Source organism: Rhineura floridana, chromosome 5 (genome assembly GCF_030035675.1).
Source record: "Rhineura floridana isolate rRhiFlo1 chromosome 5, rRhiFlo1.hap2, whole genome shotgun sequence".
Classification (NCBI taxonomy): Eukaryota; Metazoa; Chordata; class Lepidosauria; order Squamata; family Rhineuridae; genus Rhineura; species Rhineura floridana.
In genome coordinates this window covers 160905666-160927395 of record NC_084484.1, presented here as the reverse complement: position 1 = coordinate 160927395, position 21730 = coordinate 160905666, and the positions used below count along the sequence as shown (strand labels likewise).

At 45.9% G+C, this 21730-nt stretch overlaps 1 protein-coding gene across 5 annotated transcripts in view; it reads right to left on the bottom strand.

Annotated features, from left to right (window-relative positions):
- The window catches only part of CWF19L2 (CWF19 like cell cycle control factor 2), a 133417-nt gene that overhangs the window by 73750 nt on the left and 37937 nt on the right, over positions 1–21730 (bottom strand). For 4 of the 5 annotated variants that reach the window (XM_061628682.1, XM_061628686.1, XM_061628683.1 and 1 more), the window contains 4 exons: positions 19634–20283; positions 17210–17293; positions 3424–3520; positions 2957–3049 (listed from right to left, as the gene is read on the bottom strand). In XM_061628682.1, the coding sequence (XP_061484666.1) occupies positions 2957–3049; positions 3424–3520; positions 17210–17293; positions 19634–20283 (924 nt within the window). The remainder of the gene's footprint in view (positions 1–2956; positions 3050–3423; positions 3521–17209; positions 17294–19633; positions 20284–21730) is intronic. The other variant, XM_061628684.1, reaches the window with a different exon arrangement.

The following is a 21730-nucleotide window of genomic DNA, read 5'->3' as shown; positions in this document are numbered from 1 at the left end:
GATGTTCATCCTGTTCTAGATGGGGTTACACTCCCCTTGAAGGAACAGGTTCGTAGCTTGGGGGTCCTTTTTGACCCTTCCTTGTCGCTTGAGGCTCAAGTGGCCTCGGTGGCATGGAATGCGTTTTACCATCTTCGCTTAGTAGCCCAACTACGCCCCTATCTGGACAGTGACGATCTTGCCTCAGTTGTTCTGTTCTGGTAACCTCTAGACTGGACTACTGTAATGCGCTCTACGTAGGGCTGCCCTTGAAGACCGTTCGGAAACTTCAGCTAGTGCAAAATGCGGCAGCCAGGTTGTTAACGAGGACCCGCTGGTCTGCGGATATAACACCTGTCCTGGCCCGCCTGCACTGGCTGCCTATTTGTTTCCGAGCTAGATTCAAGGTGCTGGTTTTGACCTATAAAGCCTTACACGGTGTGGGACCACAATACCTTGTGGAACGCCTCTCCCGCTATGAACCTACCCGTTCACTTCGTTCAATATCCAAGGCCCTCCTCCGGGTACCAACTCATCAGGATGCCCGGAGGATTGTTATTAGATCTAGGGCCTTTTCTGTAGTGGCCCCCAAACTGTGGAACAGCCTACCTGTGGAGATACGCCTGGCGCCTTCGGTACTTTCTTTTAGGCACCAGGTTAAGACCTGGCTATACTCCCAGGCATTTTAATGTTCAATGTGTTTCATTTAATTTTTTTTTTCGTTTAACTTGTTGCTGATTTTATTGTAATTTTATTGTATTATTATATTCTAATCTTGTTTTGTTCACCGCCCAGAGAGCTATTCGCTATGGGCGTTTTAAAAATGAAATAAATAAATAAATAAAATAAATAAATAAAATGTAGGTTAATGACAAAGAATGAGATACAAGCTATTGTATACAGTGGACCATCCTTTTGCCAACTACCTTTTTTAAAACAAAAAATAAGTACAGTAGGGCCCCGCTTTTACGGCGGGTTAGGGACCAGGCCCCCGCCATAAAGCGGAACCCATTGACTACAATGGGTCGCGTTGCACAAAAATGCTGCAAAAGCGCAGTATCAGCTTTAAAACGGGGAATTTCCCCTAATTGAAAGCCGCCGCATCAGCGGAACGCCGGAAAACGGAACGCCGTAAAGCGGGGCCCTACTGTATCTAAAAAAATCATTAAGTCCAATACCATCACTTCCCTCCATCATAAGAAAAACCACTTGACCCATCTCTGTGATTACTGAGATAATGGATGTGAAGATGCCCTAGAGTATTACTAATATCACTGAACATATCATCAGCCTGCCCCTCTTCCTAACATAAAACCACAATATGCCACAATTGAATCACCCTTTGAAAAAATCAAGACAGTGGTGATTTTGAATGGGAAGTGATATGAGTGTTTGCTATTAAACAGGAAGCCAATAGGCCAGTGCTGTTACAGAGTAACACCATTCCCTGGGGACACATCCAGGAGTCATCAGATTGTGCTCTGGATCCAGAGATAAGTTACCTGCCAGCCAGAAACAAACTCTGGGTCTTCCAAGAGAGGGAGAAAATAGCTATGTTTTCCCTAGTTTAGTTAACATTGGCTTTAGTTAAGTGTTCAAGCAATCATGCTGTAGAACTGGAACAAAGAAAGATTTTCACTATTTACAAATGTGCAAGTTTGTTAACCTTTAAGAATCAATTCAATTCTACACTACTGCATCAAATTACAAACCATAATATAGTGCAAATATCAATGTATTCTAGCAACATTAAAAGAAGTTGGTGTCTTGGCTTACATTTGGATCCCCAAATGTAAATCCCAATAGCTACAAACCTTGTTTAAAATAAAATAGACACACAGCAATGGCAGAAGTCAAAATTTAATTTTTAAAATGTGGCTGCAGAACAGGGCATTAAAGAGTGGAAGATTCAACTACTGTCCTTCTTGCACAGGCCAGTAATGTGACCCTAAAGAGCTCTTTATATCCAGGCCACAAGCCACAGAGCTCTCTCAGGTCTCTCCCCAAGAGAATTTCATCTCCTGCACTTTTAGAAGACTCTGCCCATTATCCTTGTTGCAGATTATTCCTGAACCTCCCTCTCATAATACTAAGATAGTGTTATCTATCTCTTTCCCCCTTCCCACTTCAGCACAAACACAACTTTTTTGGCTAAGGCCTTTGGCTTAACCCCTTAGTCCTCGTCACCAGCTGGAATGAATCCCACATATGTGAAACTGCATTTGCTAATGTTTGTCCCTCACTCTCCCTTCCCACCCACTTACATTTAGACTGGAAGCTCCTGAGGCAGGGACTTATCTTTGGGTTATGGTACTCCGTAAAGCTCCATATGCACTAACAGCATCTGTATTCCCAAACATAGAAGATATGCAACCACTCCTGCCGATTAGGAATATAAGTTGCCTTTTATTGAGTCAGAACCTTGGCCCATCTCCATATTGTCTAGAGCAGTGTTCTTCAGCTTTGGGTCCCCAGATGTTGATGGATTACAACTCCCATCATCCCTGACCATTGACCATGGTATCTGGGGATGATAGGAGTTGTAGTCCAAAAGCATATGTGGATCCAAGGTTGAACAACAGTTGTCTAGAGTGACTGGCAGCAGCCCTCCAGGGTTTCACAGAGAGTCTTTGCTACCTGGAGAGGCCAGAGACTGAATCTGGGACCTTCGGCCCACAAAACAGATGCTCTGCTGCTCAGCTACAGCCTTTCCCCATTGACTTATAAACTTAGCCAAACATGTCATAATTCTAAGTATTTGCTACACTGAACTACATCTTAAAAAGGGTTTCACAGCTTCCCTTCACAAGATAATATTTTAGCACACAGCATTGAGTTCTAATTGTTTTGTAGGTACTCTCTGCAAATGCTAACAACTATATTTAACAGCATCACAGATACAGGTACTGCAATTCTGTCACTGTTGCTTTTGTTCCAGCCTCTAAAAAAAAAAAAATACAAGACATGGTTTCCTTACCTCCCTCTCAGACTCTCTTGCTTGAATCTGTGCTCCATTTTCTTTCAGTTTACGTGCATTGTCAAGCTGGGTTTGAAGTTTTGCCGCTAAATCCTTTAAAGAGAGTATTATGGAATTTAGTTCACTAGCTTTTTTAAAACATCAAATGCATCTTATATTGAAATGTTTTCTTTCAAATTCCACTTTTTAAAAAAAGCGCCTTACAAACCTGTATAGTCAGCAATCTTTAATATTGTAAGCATCCAGCTGTTATGTGTACCAAAATTAAATCAATTTAAAGTAGTGAAACCAATTGAAGTGGCTTCTAAAGGAATTAAATGTACATTTTGGTAAATGGGTTTAATCATCTGATTACGGCTCCCAGGTCATTGAACAATGATCTTTCTTTATTGCTTTAAGTTTCAACTGTGTTTTAGTCCAAACATATAGCAATAAATTAAATACATTCAATACTCTGCTTCACATACCTTGTTTCCCATCAATTCTGCTTTTACAATCTTGGCTCCCAATTTGTTCATTTCCTCATCACTAAGAATACGGGGTTTTTCATCCTCCAAAACAGATCTAGTCAAACGCGCATAAACCATTCAGCATACAGAAGAATATGAGAAATGAAGAAAACATAATTAATGCATGTACGGCCATTCTCCAAGGCTGGTTCAAAGTTGAAGATAAAAGAGCAAGTAAGTTCTTACTAACAAAGTATTTTTGCTTTTCTTCTATTCATGTTCCTACATAGTTTTAAAAAACATTTTTATTCATTTACAGTGCTTTCATTCAATTCTAGAATCTGAAAATGGACCATTGGTCTCACCTGAAGGGTGATTTTCATAGGAGGACTGCCATCATGTGGTTATAGCTCCACCTATCGTCCAAAGGCAAGAATGTTTTTGAAGTCAAGACTAGGGGCGTCAGCCCCCTCCCACTCTCCAGTTCATTCGCAGCGAGTCCAAACAGAGATATCTAAAAATGCAGGAGAAAAGGCCAACGGGCCTACCAGCAAAGACATAACACAATAGCAATAATCATAATATGACTCTAACGTAGCGATATAACATTAATAGCAGTCTTGACTTCACTAGTAAATCTAATATAATAGCATAACAGGAGTATATAAAAAAAACCCAAAAATATCTGGGTATCCAGGTATCCTCCAACTGGGAGGGTCGTGATGGCAGTCCTCCTATGAAAATCACCCTTCAGGTGAGACCAATGGTCCATTTTCCATAGGAGGCCTGCCATCAAGCGGGCTGTACCAAAGCAGCCCATAACAGGGAGGGACCACCCACATCCTAATCATCATTAAGAACCTGTTGCAACACTCGTCTGCCAAAAGAGGCATCAGCAGAGGCATAACGATCTATTTTGTAATGCCTTATAAACGAGTGTGGGGTAGACCAAACAGCAGCTCTGCAAATACCAGCAACAGGAGCGTTGGTAGCAAAAGCAGCCGTAGTGGCCGCTGACCTAGTGGAATGAGCTGTTATACTAGCTGGAACTGGAAGCTTAAGGGACTCATAGGCTAAGGTAATACATGCACACAACCAGCAGGATAAGGTGGAATTAGCTACTTTATGCCCCATAGAACGTGGATGAAAGGATATAAACAAAGACTCAGTTCGTCGTATATCCTGGGTCCTAGACAGGTATTATTATTATTATTATTATTATTATTATTATTTATTAGACTTATATACCGCCCGACTAGCAATAGCTCTCTGGGCGGTGAACACAAAGAATAAAATAAAATACACAATATAATACAATAAGAACATATAAAATAAGAACAATCTAAAATCAATACAACAAATATGAAAATCAGGTTAATTTAAATTAAAATGCTTTGGAAAAGAGGAAGGTTTTAACCTGGCGCTGAAAGGATATCAGTGTCGGCGCCAGGAGCACCTCCTCGGAAAGACTGTTCCACGGCTTGGGGGCCACCACTGAGAAGGCCCTAGATCTTGTCACCACCCTCCGGACCTCTTTATGAGTCGGAACCCGGAGGAGGGCCTTCGTAGCAGAACGTAGTGTACGGGCCGGTTCGTATGGGGAGAGGCGTTCCATATGGTCCCGTGCCATATAAGGCTTTATAGGTTAATACCAACACTTTGAATCTGGCCCGGAAGCATATTGGTAGCCAGTGCAAGTGAGCCAGAACAGGTGTTATGTGCTCGAACCGCTTGGTCCTTGTTAGCAATCTGGCAGCCGCATTTTGCACTAGCTGTAGCTTCCGAACTGTCTTCAAAGGCAGCCCTACGTAGAGCGCATTGCAGTAATCCATTGCAGTAAGGTAGGTCTTGAGAGCCCTCCGAACATCCAATGAATGCCAAGCCTTCTCTAGAGGATGGGTAGGATTCGGACAAAATGAAGGAAGAACAATGTCCTGGTTGCAATGGAAAACTGAATTGACCTTGGGACGGAAGGAAGGATCAGTTTTCAGCACAACAGAGTCCTTGTGAAAGACACAGAGATGGCGGGCAGAAGACAATGCACCCAGTTCCGAAACTTGTCTCGCAGAGGTGATCACGATCAGGAACAGGACCTTGAATGACAACAGACGTAAAGGCACAGACCTAAGGGGCTCAAACGGAGGGCGTTGTAAAGCCTGTAGGACCTTCGACAAACTCCATGAGGGAAAACGGTGGAATACAGCCGGTGAGCATAATGCGGTTCCCCTCAGAAAACGTTTGATGAATGGGTGCGAGGCAATAGGAGCACCAGCGGAGGACACTGAGAGAATGGATGACAGAGTGGACACATGTCTACATAAGGTGTTGGGTCAAAGTCCCATCAGGAGGCCCCTATGAAGGAATTGCAGCACCTGTTGTATTGTGGCCTGGGAAGGATAGAGGTGCTGGGACTGACACCACCTGCAGAATGCCACCCAAGTATGTTGATATATACAGGTGGTGGATGGTCATCTCGAGGCCAAGATAATGTCAATAACAGCGTCAGACAGGCCAGCAGACCTTAAATGTCCCCGTTCAAAAGCCACGCTGTTAGCTTGAGCCAATTGGGATCCTGATGCAATATTGGGCCCTGGGATAAGAGGTCTGGCCTGACCGGGAGCGTCCAAGGGTCCGTCACTGACATGGCAAGGAGATCCGAGAACCACGGTCGACGGGGCCAATATGGAGCTATCAGAACCAGTTTGGCCCTCTCGCGTCACACCTTTCTCAAGGTTCTGGCTAACAGTGGTATTGGAAGGAAGGCGTACAATAGGCCATCCGGCCACGGTAGCGATAGGGCATCCACGCTTCTGCTGTCGTGTCCAGGTATCGAGAGAAGTACCTGAGTAGCTGGCAATTGCGACTGGAGGCAAATAGATCGACTGAGAAGAAGCCGAACCAACACCGGAGAAGATGGAAAATGGTCAGATGAAGATTCCATTCTCCCGGAAAGACCTGTTGTCTGCTGAGCCAGTCTACTGTCACATTCCAAATTCCTCTGAGATGTTCTGCTTTTAAGGATTGCAGATGTTGCTCTGCCCAGTCGAATATGAGGGAAGCTAGGTTCTGCAGAGGATGGGACCTGGTCCCCCCTTGTCTGTTTAAATGAGATTTGGCACACGTGTTGTCCGTTCGAATGAGAACATGGTCCAAGTGGAACAGAGACTGAAAATGGAGCAGAGCTAAGTGGACAGCCTTCAGTTCTAGCCAACTGATGCTCTGAGTCTGCTCTGCTTCGGTCCAAACCCCCTGAACGAACTGGGAGTTGCAGCGGGCTCCCCAGCCGAGGAGACTGGCATCTGTGGTGATAACAGTCCTGCGGGGTTCTCTGAACGGAGTGCCCTGGGTGAGATGTTGGACCCTCGTCCACCAGCAGAATGAAAGACGCAGTGCGGGGCTCAGGGGAATTGCTCGATGATTTGACCTGGCAATGTCCTGCTGAAACGGCAACAAAGCCCACTGGAGTTGGCGAGTATGAGCTCGAGCCCATGGCACAATATGGATGGTGGACACCAACATTCCGAAAGCCCTGGCTAGAAGCATGACGTCTGCGGTTGTGTGGTGCATCAGAGACCGTGCGATGTCTGTGATAGCAGTTATGCGGTCTGGAGACAGGAACACCATCGCCTGCAGGGTGTCCAACATCGCCCCTAGATGTTGTAGGTGTTGGGTTGGTTGGAGATGGCTTTTGTCGAAATTGACTAGCCAGCCGTAGGCCTGCAAGACATGGAGCGTGAGCGTTAGATGGCGATGAGCCAGCTCCCTGGAACTCGCCCGTATTAAAAGATTGTCCAAGTAGGGGTAGATATGGACCCCTTGAAGCCGGAGGTAAGCCACTAGTACGAGTAGCACCTTGGTAAATACTCTCGGGGCAGATGAGAGGCCGAACGGCATCGCTCGATATTGAAAATGCTGGGGGCCGAAAGCAAACCGAAGGAATTTTCTGTGGGCTATGCAAATAGGCACATGGAGATATGCTTCCTTTAGGTCGATAGAAGCCAGGAAGTCTCCTTCTTGAAGGCTTTCTGTAATGGAGTGGAGGGATTCCATTTTGAACCTGCAATACTTTACGAAATGGTTGATGAACTTGAGGTCCAACACCGCCCTCCATGACAGATCTCGTTTGGGCACAGCAAATAGGAGGGAGTACACCCCTTCCGACCTCTCTGTTGTAGGGACTGGCTCTATCGCCGCTGTGTCCAAGAGGTGATGTATGGCTGTCTGTATGATGCAGTGCCTGGCTGGTGCCCTGGGACAAGGGGAGGGATGAAATCTGTCCGGAGGAATTGCCAAAAACTCTAGTGCATAGCCATAACAAAAAAGATCTCTGATCCAGGCGACCTGAGTCAGACGCAGCCAATGGTCTCCAAACAGAAGCAGTCTGCCCCCAACCGATATCGCGTCAGTATTGTCTGTGCTGGCGAGACCCTCCCCTATATGAGGACATTGAGGTACCTCTGCGCCCCTGATACTGACCTCTGCCTGGGAAACGTCTGTTGCAGACTCCCCTGGAGGGACGGATATCATAGGTTCGGAAATCGCGGCCTCGTCTCCCGGGCCGCGTTCCTCGAAAGGGCTGGGTTGTGCGGTATGAGGTGAAACATCTGAAAGGCCTGCGATCAATGTTCCTGACAGTGGCCAAGACAGGCTTTCGAGCATCCTTGGGGTCAACAAGCACTGCCTTTAGGGCTTCCTCGCCGAAGAGTAATGAGCCGGAATAAGGTGCCCTTGATAAATTAACTCTGGCTGTAGAGTCCGCTTGCCAGTGACGAAGCCAGAGGGTCCGTCGAGTGACTACCTGAGCTGCCATAGCTCATGCTCCCAGCTGATTTGCGTCCAAGGTGGCATCAGCCACAAAAGCCGCTGTCTTGCACAATTTCATCAGTGACCTCCTCAGGGAGACAGGATCGGGATTAGGATCATCTAAGAGGTCATCCAACCACATCATCGCTGCCCTGGAAAAGATGGAAGCTGATGCAGAGGCTCGCATGGAGAAAGCGCTGGCCTCATGATTCTTGCGTAAGGCAAAGTCCAGCCTCCGCTCAGTGGCGTCCTTTAAATGTGAATCTCCTTCCCTCGGCAAAAGGGATCTAGAGACTAGACTGGAGATCGGCTCATCTATGCCAGGGACGGCCAGTCTGCTTGTAAAGTCCGGAGCCAAAGAGTAAAGTCTGTCCGCAAAGGCGTTAAAACAGCGTGTTTGTAATGGATGAGACCATTCGTCCTTGGCCAGTTTAGCAATAGGATCTGGCACAGGAAGGTAGTGCTCTGCTGATGTGGGGGATTTCAAGACCCTGGCCCCTTTAATAGCGGGAGTGGCAGCTGCAGGTTGTGTAGATTGGAGACCAAGGGTGTTCAATACTCTGCGAGCAAGGGGCTGATAATCTAAGGCATCAAACAGGCGATAAGATGTATCCTCCTCATGTTCCAAATGATCACTCCATTCGTCTCCTTCGGCTTGCACAGCAAATGGTGACTCCTCCCCACAAGAAACGTCATCAACAAACCTGCCCCTGGCAATGTCAAAAGGATTTGGAGAGCATGATGGATCTGCCTCATTGCGTACATAGTGGTCCACACTGCTCTGAGGAATGGCGGGGACTTGTGACAGTGACTGTGTTTGAGTGAAGAACGACAGCATGTCTTGTAGTTGTGATATGAACTCATGAGACAGCTGGCGCCCCGGTGAGGTAGATGGTTGCGCTTGTAGAGGCGACGTTATGGACGGCTCAGCAGGCTGTGAAGATGAATAAGCCCTAGGTGGTAATATGGGAGGAGGGTGGCTAGCTGCTGTTTGGTCAGGAAACCCAGCAAAGTCCTCCTCGGAGGAGGATGCAGTTGGAGAGTGAAATAGATTCGTTAACTGTTCCTGGCCCGCCCCCTCAGAAACCAGAACAGAGACGTAGCGTGGCCGCTTGGTTGTGCTGTGGCTGGATAGATGTTTAGTTTTGGCAACCGCTTTGGTGTGCTTATGCTTGGCCGCCTTAGATTGTTTCGGCTTGGTTGCCTGAGTTGTCACTGGCTGTTCCGCCATCGTATATTTTCTAGGGGGTTCAGTACACGGCCATGGATGGGGCAGAATGTACAGACCCGAACAGGCTCAGTACACGGCCACGGATAGGGCAGAATGTACCGGCTCAGATGGCTAAGTACACGGCCACGGATGGGACAAAATGTACAATTTCAACAGCATTGGTACACAGCCACGGATGGGGCAGAATGTACAGTATCAACAGCGTTGGTACACGGCCACGGATGGGGCAGAATGTACAGATCGAACAGCCTTGGTACACGGCCACGGATGGGGCAGAATGTACAGTTCCAGACAGCCTGAGTATACGCAGAATGTACAATTTCAAACAGCCTTGGTACACGGCCACGGATGGGGCAGAATGCACAGTTCCAAACAGGCTTTGCACACGGCCACGGATGGGGCAGAATGTACAGTTCCAACTAGGCTGGATACACGAAACAGCTTCAATAGTCAGCTTCAGGCAGCAGTTTGTGTTGAAGAACTTATAGCAGGATTATAGAGGTTCTGCTCTGCAGCATACACACAGAAACTGACAGAAAAGGCAGAAACTGACAGAAAAGGCCTAGAACAGAATCGGTTACTATGGAAAGGACCAAACAGAAAGGGCGGGAAAAAAGGGGGAGGAACAAAATGGCGCCCGCGAAAAGAGCGGGAAAATTGGCCAATCAGAAAGGCTTGGGACGATGAAGAAGCAATGGTGGTCACAGGGGAGCACCAGCAAGCTCAAAAAATGGCCTCAAAAAACGCTCTGGAGCCGCGGGGCTGAGAAGCGCGATCACGGCTTAGAGAGTGAGCCAGATCTCTACAGCCGCGGGACAAACTCAGCAAGCGAGAGGAATAAGGAGCCACAGCCGCAGGCTCCGAAGGCAGTCGCGGCAAGATTTAAAATGCCGCAGAACAAGCCTGGGGAGGCGGGGCAGCCCAACCAGAAAGGGACACTGAAAGTAGAAAGAGCCGCAGCCGCAGGCTCTGGAGAAAAAACTAAGGGAGCTGCCGCAAAAATAGGCGGCGAGTTAAAAAAGAGCGGCGGCGCAAGGCAGAGAGCTGCAGCCGCAAGCTCCTGGATTAAGTCTGCGTCCGCCGGCTGAGGAAGGGAGAACCACAGCCGCGGTCTCCCAGAATCGCCGTTCGGCTAGGCAGGGAGCTGCAGCCGCAAGCTCCCGTAACAAGGCTGCGTCCGCCGCCTTAGGAAGGGAGAACCGCAGCCGCGGTCTCCCAGTAAATAGCTATGGACTAAGGGAAAAAAATAGACAAAAAGGGGATCCCCCTTAAGTACAAAGACAAACAAAGTACAGTCAGTCCCACAGACTCTAAAGTAAAAGACAGAGGGAAGGAAATAACGTGGAATACACACACAAAACCTCCACACCCTGTCACACAAATACACAAAAACTTATCTAGACGCTAGCTATATATCCAACTTGCACGGATGAAGGCAAGAATGAACTGGAGAGTGGGAGGGGCCTGACGCCCCTAGTCTTGACTTCAAAAACATTCTTGCCTTCGGACGATAGGTGGAGCTATAACCGCTTGATGGCAGTCCTCCTATGGAAAATTAGTGAAAGACATTCCCTCACTGCATTTGGAAGTGTGGCAAAATAGTTAAACATGTTAAAATCCATTTAAGAACCAACAACATTGATAGCAGCTCATTCCAAAGCAGAAAACTGCAAGCTTTCAAGCAAGATTCCTCCTTTTGAGTGTTCTGATGTGTAAAATATAAACTGACCCCAGTAAGCAGAAGGCCCATTCACCTACATCTTATTTTATTTTGGTATCTTCTACAATGAAAGAGAATTATCTGCTAAATACCTGCTTGACCCATGACAGAAGAATCACAATCCAAATAAATGAGTGATCCCCCAGTAAAGTGATTCTGACTATGATTTTATTCAAGGGTATTTATGTATTTATTTTCTTGTTTGTTTGTTTATTTACATCCCACTCTTCCAGCCAGAAGGAGCCCAGAGTGGAAAGAAAGAACTGCTTTTCCAGATGTAACTTATGATTTAGAAATAAACTGGATTTTATAAGCAGTTAACAATGTAAGCAACCTCTTATCATATTCCATTGATAAATTAATCACTGTGGAATGTATTACCATATCAGATTTCTTATATGCATGTAGTACTACAAAAGTATATATAGTTAATAACTACATTCATAAGAGTACCCAGCCCATGTCTTTCTTTCATTTCCCCCCTCTCCTTCCCTTTTTGTTGTGGTTGCTATGGGTCTTCATAGAGATGACTGCAGCTTTAAAAAGAAAATACAGTAATACCTCAGTTAACAAATCCTCCAGTAAAGCAGTTCCTTTTCAGGAAGGCTTTTAAGGTGAAACTGACTAGCTTTGCTTTCACTCTGGATAAATTCTCAAGTCTCTGCCTTTGCTTTAAGGTGAAGCTGACTAGCTGTATCTCTGCTTTGCTATCAATAAACTGATATGCCTGTGCCTTTGCTTTGCTAGAGTGAAAATGACAAGCCTGTGTGTTTGTCTTTCATTAAAGAGATCTTTTGCTTTCTCCCCAGGCTAGGGAGAGAAGGATCCAATACGATTCAAAGGAAGGAGAGGGGATGGGTGCCACGTAGGCACCCTTTAAAACCCCTGTTGAAGTTCCCTCCACCATCTATGAGCGGATGTAGGAATCTATTCCTATTCTTTCCATGTTATTCCTACCTCCGGTACCAAAGTTTCTGTTAAAAAAGTAATGTCCAGGAAAGCATCTACTTTGTTAACTGAAGTATTACTTAAATGCAGAGCTAATTAAGGCTTCCAAATATTTAAGTAAGAATTCAATACGACTGAATCATGATTTGTTTCTCCTCCTCATTATAAAGAGAGAATACTTTGTTTACTGTGATGAACCTAATGAGCATATTAAGTAGTGTGGGTTTGGTGCACACATTTCAGCAGCTCTATAAATATATTCAGGGGGGTTGTTCCAAACCCTACCCCCTTCCATTCCAATTCAACAGCTATTCCAGTCTAAAGATTCCATTAGATAAAGTAGCTCTTGTTAATGGCTCTACAGTGGCTTGATTTTTTAACCATGCATTTTATTTCCACTCGACTATACCCCTCAACTTGCCCTAGCTTCAAAAAGGCACATTTGTATATGAAAGAGTCTGCTGGATAGTATTTCAAATTGAACTCTGTAAAATAGTATAGGTGTGCAAGGACACATCATCCTCACAAACTCCTCAAGGCCAGGAATTACCCAATACATCTTAAGTCTTGTTCTCAAGATTTTAAAAGTTCTTTATACACAGAATGGAAATGCAAATGTTACTTCATGGTGGGGAGAAAGTGGTTGGGTGAATCCACTCTTCAATTCACGTTTGTCTACATGTGCATCATAAATGCACCACAAAAGTGTTTCAGCCTTCCAAGTATTTCAGGTAAGTGGTATCATCAACTTAGCATCCATGTAATGCCATTCACCCTGAATAATCAGAAACACTTTGTTCTACAACCACTCTCTCGGACAGAATAGTAATTTTGAAAAAACTATTTAGCAGTGTAAAGCCACACTCAATTGCCATCCAAGTTGAAAAGCAAAACATGTTGTCTGCATACAAATGAAACCAACATGCTACTGAGATACAAAGTTTATACCACAGTTAATAGCTCTTTAACCTATAACTAAGTTTTTATGATTTTTCCCCAAAGGAAGAGGGTAAGATCAGAGCTGAACAGGGCCCATCGGCTACATACCCTAGATATTTATTTTGTGTTTAATTACTAAGTTTCCTAAAACTTTTACCCCTTTTGTGTTCTATCCAAAGACTGCCTGAGGGCAGGGTGGGGAACAGAGAACACCTCAAAACTAGACTGAACATGATTTAGCTCAATATGTTTCAAGTCCATTCAGATTAAACCAGTTGCCCCTGTAGTAGTGTCACAAGGCTTGAAACACATTGTACTAAATAAATTATTTCCACTATCCCTTTGATGTCCACCTTTGCTTCTATTCAAAAAACCAAGCACCTTTTGTGCATGTAGGCCCTACGGCAAATGTTGTTCTATGCGAGAATGGTAAGTGGGCTGGGAGCCTAATCCCACCATGGATAAGATGTGCACAGGGAAACTTTTCAGGTGCCCTTTTGTTTACCTACAGGACTTCATTTGCTTTCACTGCCAGCTCTCAACTTAATAGAATATGGAATAAAAACAATAAGTTAATTTCAATTTAAGTTAATCCAATTTTAAATATGTTGTATTGATTTTAGTTTGTGTTGTTTTTATATGCTCTGTTGTATTGTATTGTGTGATTTTATTGTACTTGTGTTCACCGCCCAGAGAGCTACCGCTAGTCGGGCGGTATAAAAGTTGAATAAATAAATAAATAAATAAATTAAAAGCTCCCCTGAACCAATGCAATGTACATTTCTCTTACCACTAAGGAACTACAGAGCTCCATGCATTAGGGATTAGAGGGAAGGACTTCCAGAAAAGTGGGAAGTTGTTTGCAAGGTGATGTGAGCAGCAGCATTTTTTATTTTCAGTTGTTCACTTCGTTTAAAACTGCACAAGCCTTTGGGCATGTACATCACTTTGGATGTAGACAAAACAGAACATTGGTCTTACTTGAAAAGTGGTTTACGCAGGTATCATGCCATCAGGTGGGCAGTAGCACCGACTAATGTCCAAAGGCAGGAATGCACAGGAGTCAAGATTCCCCAACATTTGTGGATGAAAGAAAACAAAGATTCAGTCAAGCTTATGTTCCAGGTATGAGGCAAGTAGACCTCGAGAGCTCTGCAGACATCAAGGGAACACCAGGACTTCTCCAGCAGATGCATCGGACTGGAACAGAATGACAGTAAAACAATCTCCTGGTGCAATGAAAAACGGAGGTCACTTTAACATTTAACCAAAGGATGGGCACCAAATGAAGTAACCGGCAAAACAGATGCAACAGAATGATGATGTAGAGTTTTGCGTTTCAGTCCCATCTTCAAACCCCTGTGAAGAAACTCCAAGGCCTGTTGAGCCTTGGCTCTGGAGGGTTGGACACCGCAAGAAGTGCACCAATTGGTAAACACAGACCAGATGCTTTGGTAAATAGAAGGCTGCCTAGAAGCCAGGATGGTATCAATAACCTCTTGAAAAAGGCTGGAAAGGGTCAGATGTCTCTGCTCAAACACCAGGCCATCAGACTCAACCAGTTGGGATCCGAATGCCAGACAGGGCCCCGAGACAGAAAATCTGGCTTTGTTGGTAACTTGCATGGTTCCACAACCAACAGAGTCAGGAGATCCAAAAATCACGGACAACATGGCCGGTAAGGGCCAGAAGGACAAGAAGCACCATCTGAGCCCTTTCCTGATGAAGTTTCCTCAGGGCCTGGCTCAACAGGGAAACTGTGGGAAAGGCATACAGCAGGCCATCTGGCCAAGGAGCCTGAAGAGCATCGATTGACTGCATTTTTCTCTAGATATCTTGAGAAGAACCAGGGAAAATGAGTGCTGTGACTTGAAGCAAACAGATCCATGCTCAGGGAGCCAAATAAGTGGATCAGATGAAGAAACACCTCAGGATGAAGCCTCCACTCCTATGATGTCAGCTGTTGTCTGCTGAGCCAATCCGCCATGACAGTCAACACTCCACTGAGAAGTTCTGCCCTCAACAACTGAAGGTGACCCTCAGCCCAGTTGAAGATGACAGTAGTCTCTGCCTGGAGACTCTGAGAATGAGTGTCCCCTTGCCAATTCAGATGTGACTATCAGTATGGACCAGGACATGGGTAAACTGAAGCCTCAGACCAAAATGAAGCAGGGCCAGACGAACTGCCCTCAACTCTAACCAGTTTATGCTGTGAGCTGCCTCGGTCACACACCAGGTACCTGAAGCAACTGGGAATTGCAATGGGCCCCCAATCAGTCAGGCTGGTATCGTGATCAGGGTCCAAACTGGCTCCCAGAAAGGAGACCCCTTCTGAATGCTCCAGGACACTGACCACCACCAGAAAGACCACAGGAAGGGAGAAAGACAAATCCTCTGGTGTCTTGAGTTGGCAATGCTCAGCTGAAAGGGCAATAAAGCCTACTGGAGGTGTCAAGTATGATGGCAAGCGTAGGGAATAATTTGTATGATCAACACAAGCAACTGCAAAGCTTTGGTAAGAAGCATGATGTTGGCTGTCCTGAGACGTATCAGTGATAGTGCCATAACTGATAGTTGAAATTCCCTCTGGCAATAAATAAACCACGGCTAGAGCTGCGTCCAGAATGGCACCCCGAATGTTGAAGTTGCTGAGTTGGAGAGAGGTGACTCTTTGCCAGATTCACCAGAAAATCATGGTCCCCCAGGACTGCGAGAGTGAGGCTCACGTGTTGCCTGATTCAAACTGCCCGCCCAAACTAAAAGATCGTCCAGGTATGGGTAGATGTGGATACCCTGAAGCCAGAGGTGTGCCACTAGGGTAACCATCACTTTTGTAAACACTCTTGGAGCTGGCAAGAGACCAAACGGCACAGCCCTGGTACTGAAAGTTGGCCTGATCATAGGTGAATCTCAGAAAGCATCTGTGAGCAGGTCGTATCTGTATGTGAAGACAGGCTTCTGTCAGGTCGATCGACGCTAAGTAATCCTGAATGACCTCTCCATGATCGATGCAAGAGACTCCATCTTGAAACACCAATACCTCACAAACCTGTTCCAGAATTTGAGGTCTAGGATGGCCCTCAATGAGCTGTCCATTTAAGGAACTGCAAACAGAAACTCCTGAGTAATATTCATCTGGACTCACTGGCTCTATTGCTGCAACGCCCCCATGGTGACAAATGGCCTCCTCCATCACCACACACCTCTCCAGAGACCGGGAGAGAGCAGAGAGTACAAATCTGCATGGAGGAAGTTGCCAAAATTCTATCGCATAGCCATGGGTTTTAAGCTCTCTCCACTGACATATGCTGCCAATTATTCACAAAGTGGAGCAGTCTGCCACCCACCGGAATGGCGTCAATATTTTTGATGTTGATGACCCCCTCTTCCAGAGAAGGAGGACTGCCCTGACCTTCCCAGAGTCTGGCTATAGAAATGCTGTTTGGATGAGGAAACCCTGGAGGAATGAAAATCGTAGCCCCTTCCCTGCAGATCACACTCCTCGAAAGCGCTAGAAGGAACGGCATGGAGCGAATTTCCAACAGGTCCACAGATCCTCCCTTTTGTTGGTGGCTAACACTGTTTTTTGCTTGTCCTTCGGATCTACCAAAACAGACTTGAGAGCCTCCTTTCCTAAGAGCATGAAGCCAGCATACAAAGCTGTAGAAAAGTTGACCCATGCTGTTGTATCAGCCTTCCAATGACAAAGCCAGAGAGTCTGCCATGCCGCTACCCTGGCCAACATGGCATAGGCTGACAACTGTGTCGCATCAAGAGTGGTTTCCGCCACAAAAGCTGCTGACTTGTATACCTTTACTAAAGTCCTCCTAACCTTAACTGAATCAGGATTAGGCTTATCCTACAGTTTGTCGAGCCACATAATGGAAGCTCTCACAAACAGGATGAGGCACATGATGCCTGAATGGACTAGGCAGTGGCATCATGGGTTTTTTCAAAGGGCAAGTCTGAAGGATCCTTAAGCTGAGAATCCCCTTCCTTGGGGAGGAGGATTTAGAAAACAAACCGGAAACTGGCTCGTTAACTACCAGAACTCTCAAATAGTTCATGAACTCAGACTCCAAGGAGTAACATTTGTTGGCCAAGGAAGAGACTTCTAGCAGTTTGTCCAGAGAATCAGGAACTGGAAAAGAATGGCTGCAGACCTGGGAGCTTTTAGAACCTTAGCCACCTTCACTGGAGGAGTGGGTTCTGATGAAGTTGACTGGAGACTCAAGGTGTCCAGAGTCCTGCAAAATAGAGGCAGAAAATCAGTAGACTCAAAAAGGCAATGAGAGGTATCCTCCTCCACCTCAGATTATCCACTCCAGTTGTCCACATCATCCTTGAGCATGATGGGAGGCCCTAATGGATCCAGCCCCTCATCTAAGGCTGTGGCCTCTGGGAATGTCAAAGGGACTCGGACAGGCAGCTCAAAGGTCCTCTGACCGACAGTGTAGGGTAGCAGCCTTAACCTGGTGCTGAGCAGGAAGCTGGGATTGCTGATGAGTTGGAATCAGGGACTGAAGCTTAAGTGGGTGCTGAGCTGGAGGGAGCTGAATGGGAACCTGGAGAGAGAAGGCTGGTCTCCTTAGGTCAGAAGAAATCAAACCTAATAGTGCCTCCTGCAGTTGAGAAACAAATTCAGGTGTGAACTGCAAGCTGAGTAATGGGATCTGTGGAGGCTGTAAGGAAAAAGCTGTTGTAGTGCTGGAGCAGACAAACTGTGTGGTGAAGCTGCAGTAAGAGAAGGCCCTGGATGGTGAGTAGAGGCACACAAAGTTGGAATGACAGAGGACCCAGATAAGGCTGAGATAGAAAGCAGTTCCACAGCCCCTGAACAGAGCTTGGAAAAGTTACTTTTTTGAACTACAACTCCCATCAGCCCCAGTCAGCATGGCCACTGGATTGGGCTGATGGGAGTTGTAGTTCAAAAAAGTAACTTTTCCAAGCTCTGCCCCTGAAGCATGCTGATCAGAAGCAAGCCAACAAGGTAGATTTAAAGGACCAGATGGTTGACAGTCTGGAACCACAGGAACTGGAGTCGGAACTGAAAAAACATCAAATTCCTCATCTGAGCAGGCTGATGGTGAAAGAAAAGATGCTGCCAATCTTTCTGGACCCTTGGTGGTCCTCTCAACCAGTGAGTCTCCCTTAGAAATGTTGACAGCAGGCAAGGACCCTTCCCAAGAAGTCAGAGTAGTCACATATTGTACCCGCCTGGCTGCCAGCTGCTTGGAAGAATGCTTAGTCTTGGAGCCTGACTTGGAGTGGTGCTTGGTAGCTTTACATTTGGAGAGTGTCTTAGAAGCCACCATGGAATCAGTCATGGATTGAACAGGTAGGGCAAGAGAGGTGCCTTGCTGGTCCACCTCAGAAGTATGGACAATGGCATCCGTGAGCACCACCAGGCCTGCCATGGTGTACACGCACGCAGTAGAGGGATGTGGTAGCCAATCAGTAACATATGCACTGGTAGAGGGGTGCGGTGACTCAGGAGCCAAAGATAATTGCACAAAGTAGAGGGGTGCGGTGAAGCTCCAAATCCAATTCAATCTGCCTTTTAATTAATTTTTTTTTAGCACTAAACTCTACCTTCTGCCTGAGACAAAAGGAACAGTAAGGAACAGAGGTGATGAAATAGAAGTAGAAAAAGGCATGGGAACAGGATGGGAAAACAGAAAACTCAAGAGTAAAAGAGCAAGAAAAAGTAAGAAAACAAATGGCAGATGGAGGAGCAAGATGACAGAAAAACAAAATGGCGAATGGAGGACAGGGAAAAAATCCCTGGAAGCCGCAGATGCAAGATTCTGCAAGGTCAGGTAGGTGACTAAGCGAACCCCCCTATCAGTGGTCAGGAAAAGGAGCCACTGGAGCAGAAGCCGCCAGCAGCAGAGGGAGAGGCTTATAAGCCTGTGAGGCCAGGGTAGCAGCTGTGTACCCTGCCGAAACAGACCAGTGGGTGGGCAGAAAGAAAAAACCCTGCAGGGCCACAGCCGCAAGCCCCGTGGAGCGGGAGGAATGGAGAGGACAACCCCCAAACTGAGCCCACTTGCCAAAAAAGAAAGAGGTAGAAGCCGAGGTTGGGGAAACAAATCCCCAGGGAGTGAAGCCCCAAACAAAATGGGAGGGAGAAGCCAGACAAAATAGCAGGGAGAAAACGAAGGGAAGAAGTGGGCCAGCAACAGCCGCTGCGACCTTGCACTCCCACGGAACTGCACTCAACTCATACTTGCACACTTCCACACAACCAACACAATTTCCAGACAGCAAAATTAAGCAAACCCACTACAACAAAGGTAAAGATTAGCAGAGCAGCAGAGCTAAGGCTGAAAGTAATGGCCTCGGACGAAGGCAGGAATGGACTAGGGTGAAGACTGGAAGGAGCAGCTCAAGTCTTGACTCCCATTTATTCCTGCCTTCTGATGCTAGATGGGACTACAGCCCACCTGATGACATGCTACCTGGGGAAAAAGTTATTATAAATAAAAATAAAAAACATATGGTCCCAATCCTAAAAAGTAGACATCAAGTTTATCCCTCATGCAAATATAACCAATATCTTCCCACATAATAAAATTCTGAAATACCCTTTAAATGACGATTTACTATCCAATGGCTCCTTTTTTTCCAAGGCACCTTTTGGGATCTCTTCCTGTTTCTCTCTCAAACCTTCCTCCTTACTGGTAACGGCCATTTCAGTATTTAATGGTTTTTCATCCAGGGTAGCTCTTGCGATATCCTCCTTTGGTTGTGTTTTGCGCCATCTTGGGACATCATCACTAGGCTTTCTGAAACCACAACTCATAGAACTAGGAGTCAGTAATTGGGATGAAGGGCTCTGCAGCCTGCTGCCTTGGTCTGCATCATCATTAGGTTTCAAAAATGCAGCTCTGAAAGGGCTCGAAAAAGGTTTCTCATAATTTCTTATTTTATAAGACTCCTTCACAGTTCTGTAGGGAATGTCTTTATTACTCTGCCTTGGCTCTTCTGTTGGTCTGTCTCTCTTGCAACTTCTCCGTTCTTGAGAATATTCTTTAGTACATCTCTCCTCAGATCGTTCCTTATCCGCATGCTTTTCTGCATTACTTTCCCCTTGCTTCCCTTTTTCCTCCTTCTGTCTCATACCACGTTCATTTCTCGAATATTTACATATTTGCCAGCCTCTTCTGTGATCATTTTCTTTGGGGACTGCAGCTTTTTTAGCTTCTTCTAATCTTGACTGAAATAGCTCCACCGACTGCAAGAAAGGAGGAAAAAGCACATGGCATTTTAGTACATAGCAGCTACAGAGAACATAACTACAGCAGAGAAACTGCTACGCCAATCTTTAAATGACAATTACATTTGAAATGGCCACAATTATACAAGTCTGGTGACATCTCATGAATATTAATGTTATTCACTACATTATTATTCTATGCTACCTTGAAGGAGCTCAGGGTTTCCCTCCCGCCATTCACAACCGTCCCAGGTAAATTTGTCCTGGCTCCCAACCACAGAAGCAGACTTAGGATTCAGAGACTGGGTTTCTGCATAAAGCTTTATCCTAGAAACCAGAACAAGGCTCTTGCGGCTCTTGCTAGGCCTAAATCAGTATGTAAGCAGAAATAGGCATACTAGACATTGGAGGCAGCAGCAGACGAGTTGTCACAACAGTAAATGCAAGCGGTGCTCTAGGGCCCCGCTTATACGGTGGGTTAGGGACCAGGCCCCTGCTGTAAAGTGGAACCCACTGACTATAATGGGGCCGTCGTGCAAAAATGACACAAAAATGTTGCAAAATGCCGCAAAATCAGCTTTAAAAGGGGGAAATTCCTGCCGCCGCATTAGCGGAACGCCGGAATGCGAAGCGCCGGTAAGTGGGGCCCTACTGTATACAGAAGAAGGGTAGGTGCTTAGCACTATCAATTCAGGCTCTTTTCAGGATGAGCTGCAAGGCAATGGCTACAACTGGTGTGTGTGTAGATGAAATTGGGCTACTTGTAACCGTCTCTTCTCTATCGTCTGCAACCTTGGAGACATGCCAGTTTCTGACTGCTGAGTTGCTTTCATTTTCCTCTGCCTGAGAAGTTCCAATATTTTTGTTGACACATCTCTTCTGCCATTACGCTTGGCCTTGATGCCTGAAGAGAGTTCTCACTAGCTGGATGAGACAAGGAAAGGCTGTCTGAGCCTTCCTCAGTCACTCCAGCAGCTGGCTTCAAGGCTTATGGAGACAGATCGTCTGTAACCCTCTCAATTCCTTCATCAGTGCTGGCAATGTCCTTCACAATGGTGGTAACCCCTTCTCCATCCTCCCAACCTTGCCAGAGATTCTCCTTGGGGCCCATGACAAAATTGGGTAGATGGGTTCAAATTAAAGATTCAGTCTTCCAGTCAAGGCTATCCATTATACTAGTCTTCCCCAAACTGGTGTCCTTCAGATGTTTTGGAGCTGTAGTGCTTCTGGTAGTTGCATTCCAAACATCTGGAGGACACCAGGATGGGGAAGGCTGCAATATACCACATCAGTATACTTGCAGAAAAAAACTGTCCTCCTTTTATCAGCTGATTCACATGCACTCCAATCCCAAGCACATTTACTCAAAAGCCCCATTAATTTTAACAGGAGATATTCCAAAGTATAGGGTTGAATCTAGACTCAGGCATGCTTAGAATAAACCTATTAAAATCAATAGGACATG